Here is an 18,085-nt window from a genome sequence, read left to right on the forward strand (position 1 = left end):
ATTAATATAAACATATTAAAAATTCACTAACACCTGCAGCTTCCACAAAATATCATTGGACAGATCCGAAAAAAACGGATTGACAATTATTGAAACCAAGATCTATTATAATAATTTTTAGAGAAATAATCTTATCGGATTTTCCGGATACAGACACGTGCCAGGTGTTCGATATACGTTCGGATAAATCGCTATTGGGGAAAATAGCTTTATCACATATATGCTTTTCCGTATATGTTGTAATGCGCCCTCGAAAAACACATCGTTCCCGGCCGAACATTAGCTGGATGCCGCTATATTACATGCAGCGATGCGGGCGCGGTGGGCCCGTTTTTTAAAAATATTTTTTTAAAAATCGCAAACAATTCGCAGATACTAGCCGAAGTTCCGTGAGAACGACTGAACATTGCCAAGTGTTACCCCGCGACAGATATCTCACCGTTATGCATGTAGGGATACCGCTCAGCGGGAATAACCGAACCGAGCTTCGCCGAATCCGCAACACTGCCAAAAATCCATCATATAAAAAGCCGCGGATTTTCAGACTTTTTCTTGCTCCGACTTCTACCAGACTACCAAATCCTATCGACTCGATAGCAATCCTGATCCGCTACGAGCATTTTTCTGCCGCGAGATTCCGGCCGACATCGTGTTCAGGGGATGAAGCGGACTTCTCCTCCGTTGGGCGTTCTCAATACACTTAGAAGTCGCTTCTCATAGAATCCGCCGAATAGACGAGACAAGGAGGTAGAGCAGTCTCTGTCTCTATTGGGCGTTCCTGATAGTCGAAAGGCAACTTATAGTCATTCGCAATCTTACACACGACGCGATCGGCAAGAGCAAAGGAGGTGGAGTGTTCTCCGGTAGGTAATCCGACTTAGTCAATATATAGACGAACATCCCGAGGAGTTTAAGTTGTTCGCTGGCCGATACCGGTAAATTCATGCAGTTAGCGCGGTAAGCGTCGAGCGGAGCTGTGCCACCACCACCGATCCCTTATAGAATTCGATCATGGAAATCAAGTCGATCGAATCTGATTCGAATATCCATCCTGCCAAAGTTATAAATCAGATGAGGAAATGGGGATTACACTTCAAAGGGAAGGACCCGTGGGCACTTCTCAAGAATCGAGGAGCTGAAAAAGGACTACGAGTATATCGACCAGCAATTCTTCCGGAGGCTGCCAGCAACTCTTCCAGGAGGATGTGTTAACTTGCAGGGAGAATCGTAGGAAATGGCAAACTTGGAACGATTTTGTCACTCATTTTAAGAGCACGTTCCTACCGCAAGTCGACGCGTACCAATTGTTAGATGTGCACGCGAGATAACAAAAACTGGAAGTCATATGTCAAGTATCGCCTTGACTGAATTGATGGACCGCATCAGCATTACGTCAAAATCGCAGCAACTCGAATATTCATATCGGAACATGTATCATAGCTATTAGTGGCGTAAAAAGATGTGAGATGTACGCGAGATTTGGAAAGGGAGGCCGCGGTTTGCGAACGATTGCTGGCAATTAAAGAAAACCAAGGCGAAAGCGGCTCTGACACGCGATGCTCTCAATATACGCTGCCGCGATATACGATCGCACCGAATGCTGCTGGCGATGCAACCACACGCGCTTCGAATGCCAAGAAAGTTTTGCTCGTAATGCGGAAAGGATGGAATAATGACTCGCGACTGTCACCCGCCGTCGGGAAACGCGTCGGAGAAGCTCCGATCGCGCTCTCACCCTCCATGCAATCTATCACTCGCAACTGCACGTAATCGTACTCCTAAGAGAGCAAATGTTCGAGGCCCTGCTAAACATCGGGTTCGGGTTCGTTCGTCAATCAGGATACAGTCGAAATCTGCAGAAGTTAGGCGAACCATTGGTAATGGAGGAGGGCGAGATCCTTGGCGAGAACCCAGATCCTAATTCCGGGGCACGTGCGAGTGGACGTGAAAATCACCGATCTTCGATGCAGCACCATTGAAATACAGCTCCCGGAATAATATGAACATTACGGCCGCGATAGGAGGGCTATGAAAACATACCGCGGGGAAGAATGATGGAAGTTCCTCGATACCAAGCTTCCGTTATTCGAAGAAGTCACAAGCCCCACCCATTTAATACAGCATCATATTCGCTTAAAATCGAACATCCGCTTAAATAGAAATATCGACCAAGCAATCATTAACAAGTAGAGGGGGATATATTCCATACAGAAAGAGGGAGTAATAGAATCGTAAACGAAATAACCGATCCCGACGCGTATCCGCTACCAGATAACTGCGACGCTCGATAAAGGGGAGCACGATACCTGACAACACTGAACCTGAAGAGCGGTTACTGACAAATTCCGCTTACGCCTGAGAGCAAAGCGCTGACCGCGTTCACAATTCCGGAGAAGGGACTATACTAATTTCGCGTAATGCTACTCGGCCTACATTCTCCGGCGATGTTCCAGCAATTATTAGGTAACGTACTAACGTATTAGAGCCGAAACTCGAACCAAACATATTCGTGTATCTCGACGACATTATTGTCATCATGCGATCTTTCGAGGAACATCTGCAAATCCTCCGAGAAGTTTTTGGGCGGTTACGAAGCGAGATTGAAACTAAATCTCGACAAATGCCGGTTTTGCGTGGATCGTTTGAAAAACCTTGATCACATCGTGGACTAAGAACGGATCCCGAAAAAGTACGTGCAGACTGGCTCGAATCCCGAGTCAAACAGATTAGACAATTCTTGTGGTACCGCCATATCATACAGGACTTTGCTACTATCGCCACGCTCTTGACTGACCAAGAAGAACATCCGAAAGTCGGAGACCCGAGGAGGGAGGCCGCCTTCCGACAACTGAAAGACATTCTGACATCCACACCTGTACTAGCTTGCCCCGACTTTACGAAGCGATTTTATCTACAGACAGACGCAAGTATTACAGATCTGGGACCGTGCTCATTCAGAACTTCTCAAGGAGAAGAACTTCAGAGGGAGAGAGGGTGTTAGCATACTTTGAGTCAGGCCGAACGAAATTACAATGCAATGGAGTTGGAATACCTAGCTATGCCCTCGTCTGGGGCATACGCAGAATATGGGATTACCTGGAAAGATATCCGTTTACCGTCATAACCGATCACCAATCTTTGCGTTGGCTCCAGAAATTAGAAACGCTCTCAGGACAGCTGGGCCTTCGAGCAATATGACCTGAGATCCAGTGCCAGAAGGGGACTTAAACCGGGTCGCCAATGCGTTATCGCGACAATCAGTAATCGTAGCCGCCGTCATTATGCTGAGTATCGACGTACCTCTCAGTACACGACCGCCCCAATGGACACTCCGATTATAAAATGTGCGACGGGAAATTATATCTCCATCTATTTCAGGATCTCGATTTCAAGGAGATCACTGCGGAGTCACAATGGAAAGTTTGCGTTCCGAAGGAAAGCCGGGCGAAAATTTTATACAACAATCATCACAATGCGACTGCCTGAGTATCGCAAAAACATTGCACGGATTTACTATTGGCCGGGAATGATAGGGGAGACCGCGCGATACATGCGGGACTGCCAGAATTGCCTGACGCATAAGGTGACACAGGCGAAACTGGCGATGCCATGACAGTAAACCGGCCGTGGCAGCAAGTGACGCTGGATTTAGTGGGATTGTTACTGCGCTCAAGGAAGGGCCACACATGATTACTAAATGCAGGACAGATTTACAAAATGGATAGAACTACGCCCCCCTCCGCTGCGCCATCGCGGTCATCACAAGCATCGTCGAGGGCATAGTCTTCCGACGGAAAGCCTGAACATCATCCGAATGGCACGCAACTCCGCCCAGCGCAATTCGAAAGACTATTAAAAATATACAATATCCGACATACGTACATACTGGTGCACGCTCCGCAGTGCAATCCCGTCGAACGCACAACTCACACAATAAAAACACTGCTAACGCAATTTGTAGATCGCAATCAAAAGAACTGGGACGAAGGCTTGCTAGAGATTCAATTTGCGTTTAACGCGTGCCACGAGGCCACACGGCTGCGTACTTAAATTTTGAACGGAATTAGCATCGTCCGGGAAGCGCGAACAGGACACGCGCCGCCGTCCGATACCACGCGCTGGTATCTTGAAAAGGCACAGGAGCTAGTTAGAATAAATTTAGCTCGCGCATTTCAGAGACAGCAGAAATATTATAACCTTCGACGCTCATGGAAGCCGACAATAGAACAATGGGTATACAAAGAATAAACCCGCCGCGTTTAACGCAAAGTTAACTAAGAAATTCGAAGGGTCGAGGTGCGTCGCGTGGTGTCACCAATACAACAATAGTCGACTTGTTCAAAGAAACGGACGCTGGTACAGGCACATACATGTGCAAGACCTAAACCCCGAACAAGCCACCGAATAACGATGAGAACAATAGAAGAGAAGACCGATACCGACGGGGACTCCGAGAAGGAAGACGGTGACGTCGGGGAAGAGAGTGGAGTGGAAAGCAATGACCACGCGGTAAAAACAAAGAAGGATCTAGAAAATTCGAATATGGATTCGAACGGAATATAATCATATCAAATCAACGGTCTCTTTTCGTCTCGAAATTACGATAGAGAATGATCTCAGCAAGATTACGATGGAAAATGATCCCGAAGAGATAAGCCTCATTGACATGATCAAATGCAATCATGGGGCGCCGGAGGAATACGACCCAGAGAATCCTGGCATGAAGGAACTCGTTGGAGCAGCAATCTCAATATAGAACATCAACGCATCAGCCAGTGTCTATCTGCCACTGAGACCATGGAAAGCACCCACAGCGAGGTACTAAGATCAGACCGGGAGCGAGAAGTCAAGTGGCATGACTCAATCTTCCATCGCCACGACCGGAAACGAATCGGAGACTAGTAACCAAGCAGCCAACAAGTCTGCAATCAGCGTGGGTCCATTACCATCCTCACCAATTCTCGTGGAGGTAAAACCAAGATCATAGAAGTTCCACATTTCTCGGCCCATGCATCCCACCAATTTAAAGCGATACAGATACAAATGGAATATACGCTTCAACAGTACACTCGATACGAAAACAGTAAATGTGAATTCACTACTAGGAAGGGGGGTGATGTAATGATGCGTCTCCGAGAAATACATCGTTCTCGGCCAAACATCAGCCAGATGTTGCTGTATTACATGCAGCGATGCAGGCGCGGTGCGCCCGTTTTTAAAAAATATTTTTTTTTAAACCGCAAACATAATTCACAGGTAACAGCTGAAGTCCGCGAAAACGACCGAATGCTATCAAGTGTTACACTGTGACAGATATCTGTATCGTCGCATGTGAAAGTACCATTTGACGAGAATATACGAATCGAACCGAGCTTCGCACCGAATCCGTAACGCTGCCAAAAATCCGTCATATAAAAGGCCGCAGATTTTCACAAAGAGGCTTTTTCTTGTTCCGATTCCTACCGGATTACCAAATCCTATCGACTCGATAACAATTCTGATTCGCTACAAGCATTTTCCTGTCACGAGATTCTGGCCGACATCGTGTTCAGGGGATGAAGCGGACTTCGTCTCCGTTGGACGTTCTCAACACACTTGGAAGCCACTTCTCGCAGTATCCGTCGAATAGACGAGACAAGGAGGTAGAGCGATCTCTGCCTTTATAGACATTCCCGATAATCGAAAGGCATCATCCGCAACCTTACACACCTTACACACGACGCGATCAGCAAGAGCAAAGGGAGTGGAGTATACTCCGTCTTCGTCTCGAGTGTCTCAGCCGCTCACGCCTACACTCAGGTGTGCCATGCACATTCGGTAAGCACATTCGAATTTCGCGACTCGCGTTTCACGTGGCCGCGCGGCGATCGTATTGGTATACTCGTGCCGCGCTAACATTCGTCCCACGTTTTCACATTATGCTCGCGAGCAGCGAGCGTTGTATTCTAAATTATCTGTTAATATCATGTATATAATAAATGTTTGTATTTCATCTTACTACATAATTGCATTTCTCTGTAAGCGCCTTCTCCACAACATAAGTGCTCTCCCGACAACGAACCTCTTTCGTTCCCTGTCCGACTAATTTGTCTGACGAGCTATTCCGCGCAACGAAAGTCAGGTTGTTTCAACATTCGTATGAAATTTTGAATATCAATATGAAAAACATGATAGAATCATAGAAAGCAGATCATATCTGATAAGGTTAGAAAATTATAAGTGATCTATGTGAAATTCCGTATATATTCATATGGAACATATAAAACATCTGAATATGCATATTTAATATGATAGAGCATCGAATGAAGTTCATATCAAAATGTATATAAAATTATTTTAAAAAATCGTCAGAAATGGAAAGACATGTACAATACTATAGAAATGTACAGTTTTTCGATCATTTTTACTGAATGTGATACATTAGAATCGGCGATATTCTCTTTTGTAACCTATCTATTTCTATTGAGTTTTTTAAGGAGCAATCGTTGATAGATGAAAAGCCACAGGTAGGTTTCAAAAAGATTTTGTTTAATATGTCAGAGGAAAAGAGTTTAGAGGAAAATATAAAAGCGGAACTAAAAAAAAAGGGATTAGAAAGGAATAGAAAGAAGAGAGAAAAAAAATGAGAGATTTAGTAGAAACGAAGGTAACAAGAATTAGAAAGTATATACAACATGTAGATAGAGAAATTAAAAAATTAAAATAGAAAGGGAGAAAAAGAGGAATTAGTGGAGATTAAGGTTCCTGACTAGTCGCAGTGGCCATGTTGGAATCATAACGTCAGAAGCAAGCAATGACACGTTAATTTATGTTGCATGTCATTTTTAAATAAAAATAATTTGGATGAAACGAAATGATGAGATAACTTTAAAACACTTGTAAAAATCGAAAACTGTCCTTTCCTCTCTTGATAATCAGTAAATGAGATAGTCGTAAAAAGCACGTAAAGTGAACCTATATTCGGGCAGAAACACACGGTCCAGTTGTTGAAACGAGTAAAATATATGCTTTTACATATAAAACTCCAAGACAATTTTAATTTTCATCGATTATAACTTTGATAAGTATGAGACAAGTCACATATTCACAATTAAGCAAATAATAACGAAATGCAACATCAATTTCGTCATCAAAAAGGTCTTTTCCACGCCTATAAATTCGACCATTTATCTATTATATTTAGTGTGACGCTGTAACACGCAACAAGCACGAGCCCATGTCTGTGTGCTCGCATGCGTCGCACCGAGAGTGAATGAGACAATGAGCTCTTTCTCACACTAGTCGCTTGTTTCAAGCAAAATGCTTTCTCGGTAATCTCGGCGACCTAGGCATCAATAAGGAGCAGGGGGCATTTTAAATAACATATAAGTTTTAAATTATAGTAATATTGTACCCCCCCCCCACCCTCCCATTCAAAATAGTATAAATCACGTGTTAAAACGCAACAGTTTACGAGATATTTAATTGTTGACGATTTTTCCTGCGCATTATGTAGTATACCTCTCCTTCATAAACTCAAGTAGCAAGAATAGTTCGGTAGAAGTAGAATTTTATCGGAAAAAAATTATGAACCAGCATTTCTTTTCACAAAAGTTTCGAAAGACCATCAAAAAAGAAATGCGTATGTTTGAGACTCGAAACTTGTGAAGAAAATATGCGAAAAAAAATCGAATAGTTGCAAAAAGCATTTTTCGCTTATAAAATGAAAGATTATATGAAAAAAAAATCGGTATAAAAAATGTAGGTATTCGAAATACCTATAAAATGAGACATGGAACATTAAAAAATTATTTCATCATATTTTTTTATATGAAAAAAGATACTCACTTTTTAAAACAGTTTAAGCAAAAAATCATTTTGTTATTAAGTGTACGTGATAGTATTTTCTTCTTGAAGACTCACTCCTGTAAATTGCTATGCGACTGTTCAAAGATGAAGAAATTAAGTTTTCCACAGACAGATTTTTAGAACAAATGACTTCTTGCAAAAATTAATGAACATTTCAGACTTGTTCAGGACTAGATTTGTTCGTCATTACGAGAGTTACATTTTACGAGAATTTCAAAGTTTTGCGTTTAAATCTTAATGAATAGAGAGCGAGTGAAAAAAAGGCCTTTTTCAGTATTTTTAATTTTTTTCTATTAAACTAATAGATAATAGATTCGATTTTAATGTTCCATGTCTCATTTTATAGGTATTTTATAGGTATTTTTATAGGTATTTCGAATACCTACATTTTTTATATCGAATTTTTTTCTATACAATCAGTATCTTTCGTTTTATAAGCGAAAAACGTGCTTTTTGTAACTATTCGATTTTTTTTGCATATTTTCTTCACAAGTCTCGAATCTTATGCATTTCTTTTCTGATGGCCTTTCGAGACTTTTGTAAAAAGAAATGTTAGTTTATAATTTTTTTCCGATAAAATTCTACTTCTACTGAACTGTTCTTGCTCGAGTTTATGAAGAAGAGGTATATTATAATATAATGCGCATGAAAAATCGTAAACAATTAAATATCTCGTAAACTATTGCGTTTTAACATGATTTATACTATTCTGGATTAATGAGAGGTACACTATTATAATTTATTAAATTTATGTTATATAGAATGCCTCTCCGCTCCTTATTGATAAGGCCTAGGGTTACCGAACGACCGAGATTACAGAGAAAGCATTTTTCGTCGCTTGAAACAAGTGACTAGTAGACAAGTGAGAAGGAGCTCGCTGTCTCGTCATTCTCGGCGCGTCGCAGACGGACATGGGCTCATGCTAAGTGTGTAGCTATCAGTTCGCCAGATCGTCGTCTGATTTTATGTCGCCACCATCTACGCAGAGTTCTTAGCTGAGTAGTCAGGAACCTTAAAAAGGAATTGGAAATGTAAAGAAAGAGATGACAAAAAATAATAGGAGAATGGTAAAGAGCATGGAGAAAATAGCGCAAGAGTAAATAAAAATGAAGAGAATGACTATGACAGCGAGGGAAGGAGTATGAATAGTTCTAGGAGGGAGGGAAGGTTATTCAAGAGAGGGATCTGTGGTAAGTGAATGGAGTTCTAAGTTACAGAGAGGTCAATGTTTTAAAGAAATAGGTTTCGGATAATGAAAAAGAGAAGAAAAGAAATATTATCATAAAAGAGATATGCCGAAAGAGATTGAAAAAGATAGGAGAGAAAGGAAAGATGGGGCAAAGGATTAATAAAAGAAAGACTAAGGATAGAATGTAACAAAGCTTTCTCCAGAATAAACAGTGGAACAGTGATAGTGGTTAGAGTAGGAAAGGAGAAGAAATGAAGAGAAATAATGAGGAACAAGCATAAATTAAAAAGAAAGTAGGATTTTTTATTAAAAACGATTTAGATTGGAAGGAGAGAAAAATTCAAGAGGATTAACAGATGGATGAAGGAGCAGAAAGGAGAAGAAAAAGAAATAAAGGTAGGTTTAAGTAAAGGGAGAATAGGAGAAATGTGGAAACCATGGAATGTGATTGAGAGGGAAGAGGAAGGAAAATAAAGAGAGAGAAAGGAGTTAAATGACAGGAGATGCTAAAGAGACAGAAACAGGTAATCAAAATTTTGTTGAAGTCAAGAAGAATTAAATTGTAATTTAAGAAGAGGTAAGGTAGATGTAAAAGAAAAAGTAAGAGGGTTCTGATAAAGGTAAAAAGTAAAGGATTAAGAAAAGGGATAAAAGAAAAAAATAAAGAAAAAACGGAAGTTATTGTTTTGAAACATTGCAGGTTTGAGAGGAAAGGAATTAGATTTTTGGAGATATGTGAAAGAGTATAATTTTAAGTGTGTCATAGTTAGATGAAAAGGGATGGGAAGTTCTTAAAGATAAGTTACCAAAGACACATGTATGGAATTGCAGTTGTGCTAGAAAGGAGAAAAAGGAGAGAAGTACGATAAAGGATGGTTTTATAACAGAAAAGGATGGAGGAGTAATAAAGATAGGTTAATCAGCAAAGAGTGAGAAGGTATAATTGTATCAGAGAAAAAAGTTGAATATAGTCAATCAGTATATGGAGATCAAAAAGGCAAAAATTTGGGAAATATAGCTGGAAAAGATTAAGGAGGAAAATATGGAGAAAAATTATAAGAGGTGATTTTAATGTTAGAATAGGGGAAGTAGGAAGAGAGGATTTAGAGGGTGAAGGAAAAGAAATGTAATAAAGATAAGGTGATAGATAATAAAGGTAATAATTTTGTAGAATTGATACGGATAGCATATTATGAATGATAGAACAAAGGAGGAAGGGAGAACGTACGTATGCAGGCGCAAGTAGTTCAGTTATAGATTTTATGATGGCTAATGACCAAATTTGCGATAGGATCATAGAATTTAACATCAATGAGAGAATGGACTCAAATGCACATGCCTCTGTGCATAACATTGGAAGAAAGAAGCGCATTCGGGCTAGAAGAAAACAGTGCTAAAGAGAATCGAAATGAAGAGAAATACATCACCAAGGAAAAAGAAATTATTATATAGAATAGAGTTACAGAGAGATGCTAAATAATGCAAGAAAAATAAAAATAAGGAAATAGAAGTCATGTGAGAGGAAATTAAATAGATTGTATTCAATAATGTAGTAAAGAAGAAAATAAAAAGAAAGAAGAGATTGATAGAAGATTGATAGAATATCAGTTGCACCATGGAATATCAGTTGGAAGAAAAGAAAGGTAAAGAGGATATACAAAAAATGGGAGAAAGGTATTATAAAAAGAGAAAAGGAAAAATATCTGGAGAAGAGGAGCTTTATTACATAGAGATTTATTATATATATAGAGAAAAAGCAAAAAGAAAAAAAGAAAGTAAAAGAAAAGAAACTGAAAAAGCTGAAGAAGGAAGCGAATATATGGAAGTATATAAATAAGAAAAGAAATAAGAAAGTATGGAAAGAGAATAATATTATATAAAGAATGAGGAATGGAGAAAATATTTTAAAGCTATTGGAAGGAATTGAAGATGATGAAATTGAAGTACACAAGAACAAGACATGAATAGATCTATCATATAATGTAAGAAAAAGAAAAAAATGAAGGAAAGGGAGAAGAATTGAAAGCTAAAGAGATAAATAAAGCGTTGTTTAAAATAAAAAATAAGGCGACAGAAATTGATAGGATACCTATGGAAGTATATGCAAGCGGTTATATGCAAGCGAGGGTTAAGGTCAAAGTTGGTATGTCTATTATAAAAAATGTGGAGAGTAGGCACGATGCCGCAAAATTGGAAGGACAACATAACTGTACATACATTATACAAAAGAGGAGACAAAGAGAGAGTAACGAATTATAGAGAAACCTCGTTATTGCGCACGGCGTATAAAATATATGCAGAGATTAAGGTATAGATTGGAAAAAGAAATGGAAACAAAAGATATGATTCCGGATAATCAAGCTGGATTTAGAAGAAGACGTTGGATAATATTTTCATACTGACATACTTGATAGAAAGAAAGGAATCAGGAAGAAGGCAAGAAAAAAGTACCATATATATGTTGTTTGCGAATTTAAAGGCTGCCTTCGATAAGATGGATAGAGATAAGCTGTAAGAAATTCTAAGAGACAAAGGAGTAAGTGAATACTTGGTAAGGAAGATAGAGAAGATGTATGCAGAGATGGAGAATAAGGTCGAAACAAAGATACACGAAACAATTCAGGATAATGAAAGAAGTAAGGCAGGGCTGTGTGATGAGTCCACTTTTGTTCAACGTATATAATGCGGATAATAATTTAGAGAAAAAGAGGATAGGAGGCATTGAACTAAGCAGGGACTGGTCGTTAGCATGCGGATGGCTTAATTTTGACGGCTAATATTTAAGGAAGCGTTGCGAAATATGATGTGCACGTTCAGAAAATTCTTGGAGGAGAGGAAACTGGAACTATGTATATAAAAGAAAATAATGATTTATGGAAGGACAGAGAAGAAAGAGAAATGGAAATGGGGAAATAAGAAGCTGGATAAGGGCAAAGAATTTAAATATTTATGTTTATTTTAGATAGGAAGAGGAATTACAAAAATCATATTAAAAAGTTAAATAACAAAGAAAAAATGGTTGCAAGAGAGATATAAGGATTGGAGGAAAGCATATATAAGGATATGTACGATTTTAGTAAGAGAGGGATGCTATTTAAATATTTAATACAGAGTGTAATAGCATAGAGTGTAATAACATGAAGTAGAGAGATTGGGAGAAAAAGGATGAGTTAGAAAAAATAATGTTGGATTATGTGAAGTGGATTTTTAATTTAGATTTTTGCACTCCAATGTACATAATTATGAGTGAGTTGGTAATGGATAAACTTAAGGAGAGGGGATGGAATTTAAGGACAAGAAGGTATGAGAAAAAGATTAAATCTGGAAATATTGGTAATCTAGTCAGAGAGTATTAGGAGGAAAAATAAAAATTCGATTGGAACAATAAACATAATGTGAAGAGAAAGAAGTATTATAACAGAAATGGATGGGGAATAGAATCTAGAGAAGTGATAGATCATAGCCAAGAAAAATTCACAAAAGATTTAATAAATAGGGAAAGAGATTTACAGAGGCAATGAGAAAGGGAAAGAATCGATAGGACAAAGTATAACAAGAGATATAAAAAGATAGGAATTGAGAATAAGTTACCAAATTATTTGAGGAGTAAGAATATGGAAATGAGAAGAGAGGATGAAGTCAGAGCATTAATTAAATTAAGATGCGGGAATCCGAGGAAAAAAATAAATACTGATTAGGAAAAGAAAAGGAAAGGTCTTTTTTCTAACGCAGTGAAAATAATTTAGAACGTTATGTTAATGAATGTAAGGAAATAGCAAGAAGCTTTGAAAGGTTAGGGATGGGTGATGATGAGATAAGAAAAATATGAAAGGACTTAGACGAAAGGAAGAGTGCTGAAAAAATTATGGAAAGATAGTGAAAAGAAAGGAGTTAGGAAAGGATATGTATAAGTCAGGTGTATAAGCTTAAAGTGGCTATTTTAGTCAGAAAAACACATTTTTTTTTTCCTAGGAAGCAAAACAAATTTATTCAAAGTACTTGCCCTCGCTAATTATAAATTTTTCTCATCTTTCGGGTAATTTGTGTATACCACGCCAAAAAAATTCCTCATCTTTCAGGGCAAACCACTCATCAAGCCATTTTCGGACGTCTTCGTAAGAATCGAAGTGCCGCTCAGTGAGCGCGTGGCCCATCGACGACAAGTGATATCGAAAACAAGTGATAGTCAGAAGGTGCCAGGTCTGATGAGTAAGCGGGATGGGGTAGCACTTTCCAGTTGAGTGTCTCCAAGTAGTTTTGGACCATTGTTGACGTGTGCGATGGTGCGTTGTCGTGGAGGAAAATTAGCTTGTCATGTCTTTTCCGATAATGCAGCCTTTTTTCATGCAGAGTACGGTGCAATTTGATCAGTTGTTGGTGGTAGCAGTGAGCATTAACAGTTTCACTAGGTTTTTTTAACAGCTCGTAGTAGATGACACCTTCCTGATCAAACGCACAGCATCGTCTTCCGTCCGAAGCGATTTGGTCTTGAGGAAGATGTTGATCGGGATCAACCCAAGATTTCTTGCGTTTAGGATTCTGAAAATAGATCCACTTTTCATCGCCTGTCACAATCCGATGCAACGACTTTCTTTTTTGTCTGGCAAGCAGAATTTAGCATGTGTTTTGGCGTCGCTCCATCTGCCTATTGTTCAGTTCATGCGGGACCCATTTTCCGATCTTTTGAATCTTCCCCATGGCATGTAGCCGCATGGAAATGGCTGCTTGAAAAATACCCAATTGCTCGGCAAGTATTTTTTGCGATTGGGTATCGTATCCTCGTCCAAAAGGGCCTGCAATTGACAATCCTCAACCTTCCTGGGCCGATTTTCACACTTTTTGTCACTCAGGTCAAAATTGTCGTCATTGAACCAGCGAAACCAATCTCTGCACGTTGTTTCCGATAAAGCATTATCGCCATAAGCTTCCACAAGCATTCGATGCGATTCGGCAGCCGATTTCTTCAAATTGAAACAGAAAAGAAAAGCTTCCCGCATATGCTTTTTTTTAAACAAAAAATTAGACATGATTACCAAAGAAAAAAATGTATGTTGTTGTATGAAATTGTTGATGATGTGCACTGATTAATGTTGACAGATGTCAAACACATAAAAAAAAGTGTGCCCAGGGTAGCTTTGTACGCTCATTAATGCCACCTAGCAAACAGAAGCTTATACACCTGGTATTTAAATCCGAGCTGTTAGGAGACCAGAATGGGAGCCGAGGCGAGCAATTCGGTTTGTCCTGGCAGCCTCAAGGAGCATTTGTCGTATCTTTAATGTGTACGATTTGTATCGAAGGTCCTCCGCATTTCGACGATTGTTCGCTCGCTTACACCAATAATCGATGCTAATTTTCGCAACGATTGCCCTGGGTCATCCGAAATCAGCGCTTGAGCCTTTTCAGCGACTACGGGGATCCTCGCGGTGCGTTCTTTTGAGTGACTCTTCCTCACTGGCATATTGGAACCTTCGTTGGACTGTTAAAGCCGTATATTTTGTCACAACATCATAAACAGTTGATCTCGGGTATCCAAAAAACCGAGTTATTTCCATTGCTGAGCACCCAGCGCCTTCGATGATCGCGACTCTTCGATTATACTCCTTGGTTTCAATATCGCCATTTTGAGAATATGACTGTTTACTAGAAGCATCAGGCTTTCTCGGACATCAATAACAACTTCTGGCATAATATAGCGAAAAATTTAAATTGAAATTTGTCCGGATTTTAGTGACGCACCTTGAACATATATATTATTTTCATCTTAAACTAAATAATCAACTTTAATAATTATCTAATATCTTTCAGTTTACGTTTCTTTCTTACTTATCCTGATCAAACCGAAGTATTATATAAAATTTCATTTCCATCTCCTTTTACTAAATATCGAAATCGCATAGATTTTTGTTAAATATTAAGTTATAAACAAATAGAAATCGAAATCGAAATCGAATAATCATTATTATTTTCTAGCTTAGTTAACAAATGTAGTATAATTTCATTTCCTTTCGTTACGTATCAAGTCATAAACAAATAGAGATCGATAACATCTCTGTGAAGTTGGCATCTCTTTTTCAAACAATGAAATTTTGGTCACAGTTCCGAATGCACCCCGAAGAGTTTTGGAGTTCCTGCCCAAAATTAAGAATAGTTCTAGCGAATTAACATAAAAAAAAAATTTTTTAATTTGGGGTGCTAATTTCACAAAACGAACGAAAAATCACGATATCTTCTAAATCATTAATACTAGTGTCTTAAATGATAATAACTTTTGATAGAACTCTTGGGGCTATCCAGAACTCTCAACAGAATTGCTGTAATATTAAAAAAACGTTTGTCCCTCAGATGTGACAGAATCAGACATTCAAAAAATTACGGTATCTCTTAAACCGTTGGTCCTAGCGCTTCGAGCGTTAACTTTCGTTAAAACTCGTGGAGTGCTACCCAGAACTGTCGACAAAAAGGCAACAAATTGTATACAGAATTTGTACTATCAGACAATGTCAGCAAACTGCTGTTTTCTGAATTTCCGAATATTTTTTTAACTATTTTATAACTTTCTCATATGTATTTTGAAATGTGAAGCTAATCGATAATATTTTAGCAATAAAACTATATTGTTTTCAGTTTTCATAGTATATATAAATATATTGTTGCCGTGCGGTCAACTCGTCCATGCGGCCGACTTGCGCTCATGTGACCGATTCGCGAGGTTACTCCCGTGAACGCGTTCACGCACTCCCGAACCGTCAAAATGAAACACACGATTGCAATTAAAGGAACAAGGAATTTTTATTGATTAAAGCAAGAAACACAGAATGAAATATATCAGAACAAATGTAAGACACGTCCGGACATGGCGATGGCTCACATCGGAATCTTCAAATCTTGTTTGATAATCGAAGGGCAAGTTGCTCCGGCAACACGCTCACTTCTCCATAACACGAGTGCATACAACAAGGCACAAACATAACAATATTATATAATTATATATAATTCAAATTTATATGCAAAAGAATGGCCTTAATTTGCAATCTGACACTGAAGGATTATATCACACTTATCTACTTAAATGATATAAAATAGACTTTAAGCTTACACACTATGTTATTATTCTTATGTTTAACATCCCCTTATTTGTATTTATATCATGATCGATAGAACACAGTGAAAAATTTTCAGTTATGCTATTGACGCTCTTAAAAAGATATATGTTTTCATTGTTATAACTGTTATATGAGTTAATATTTAAGATGAATTTTAATTGACATAATGTCATTTGATCCAAAATTCTAAGTCAGCTGCTTTGTTTGTTAGAATGAGTCACATAATTAAAGACACAATTTTTACTCATTGTCATGAGATTTTGATAAGTAGATTTTACAGATTTACTAATTCTGTCAATTTGCTGTTTGACCTATCCATAACATACAAAGGAGAAACAAATGTTTAATTATTCATTACTGAGGAGAACAACAAACAAGAACTACAAAGTTAGTCAAAACATATATTTCAATTTGGATTTGTCATCAATAAAAGATTTGAAGAAAATATCAAATTTTATTTTTGTACTACCATCAACATTGCATTCTCATTTGTCCAGTGTAATACTTATTATTCATTTCAAAATATATTCTCAAAAAAAAACATTAAAAAATAGAAACATTATGTGAAGTTAATACTTCAACTTTAGTTCTCAAGAATTCTGATTAGAGTTCCCCACTTCTTTTTGACGAGAGACGAAGAATTCTATAATATAATATATAGTTTATAACAAGAGAGAGAGTTCCATTTAATCATTTTTTAATAACCATTTTTTAATAATTTTACAACTATACAGAACTTCAATCAGAATTACTCAGTACTTTTAAAAAATTTTCGATGTCAGACTTAGAAAATTTTCAATATAGACAAAATTTTGTTTACAAAGTTTCATAAAAACAACTTTTCATGATCTTAAAAGCTTTACTAGACTATTTGATGTTATAATATATATATATATAATATTTATGTGCATCCAAGTAATACAATCTTTGTTTATTATTAAAATAATACGTTGTATTGTACATCTTTTTAGATAAATCAAAAAATATATTATAATCAATTTTATTCGTTATTAATACTTACTTTCTAAAAACGAGGCTTTTTAAAAGATATTTTCACTACACAAATACTTTTTACACTCATTGTATCTATTACATTTTATAAATATGTGACAAGTATATGTATGTATATACATTAATGCTATCAAAGAACAAACCCAATTATAAGGAACAGAAAATCATGTCATACCTCCTTTGCAGGGCGTTCGATGGGTGGAGTGTTGAGCGCGATAGCCGGTAATCATTTCATAGTCGCCGGAGTCACGCCTAAGCGGGAACGTGGTCTCAAGAATGTGATCGCAGGGCTCCATTAACATTAGAATCCCCTTAACCTTCTTTTTACGCTCCTCGATCGGAACACGTGATCGTTTGCCAATGTCCTCAACTAACTTGTCTTCAATGAGTTGACAAGCGCGATGAAAGAAGTATTCTACCATGTCGAAGAATTTGGGATTCGGCGCCTCGGGCACGTCTTTAAGACGGTCAGGTATCTGATGATCAGCATAACCACGATAAGCCTCCGCTTGCCAGACGGCCGGCGCGACGCGCATCAGAATTCTCTGCATATCATTACTCGATGCTTGCTTCAAAGCGATCGATGACCGCGTGAGATTTCGCAAATGAAACATTTTCGCGATGATAGATTATACGATGCTATACGATAGCGATAGTCTGACCTGACGTCACCTGTAGTCGAAATTGAATCAAGAATAATTTTAAAGAACAATAATTTTAAAGAAACAGTTCACAATTCGTTGTCTACTAACTGCTGCAGCGTGCAGATCATTTATGTATTTATGCAAACACTACAAACTGCTACAGACCTTCGAAGTTCGAAATGTCACTACTACCGACAATGCCGACGTACCGACTACTAATGATGCACATTTGATGAATACTCTCCCCGGGGGAGGGCATTTTATAAGGGTATATCCACACAGCTAGC

General features: G+C 38.2%; 1 protein-coding gene across 2 annotated transcripts in view; it reads right to left on the reverse strand.

Moving 5' to 3' along the window:
* LOC105622248 (glutamate dehydrogenase, mitochondrial) overlaps window positions 1-17,768 on the reverse strand; it is a 181,737-nt gene extending 163,969 nt beyond the window's left edge. For both annotated transcript variants that reach the window (XM_012203677.1, XM_012203671.1), the window contains exon 1: window positions 17,330-17,768. In XM_012203677.1, coding sequence (XP_012059067.1) covers window positions 17,330-17,768 — 439 coding nt within the window. The remainder of the gene's footprint in view (window positions 1-17,329) is intronic.
* Between the last annotated feature and the right edge of the window lie 317 nt (window positions 17,769-18,085).

The sequence above is a fragment of the Atta cephalotes genome, assembly GCF_000143395.1.
Source record: "Atta cephalotes unplaced genomic scaffold scaffold00002, whole genome shotgun sequence".
NCBI lineage: Eukaryota > Metazoa > Arthropoda > Insecta > Hymenoptera > Formicidae > Atta > Atta cephalotes.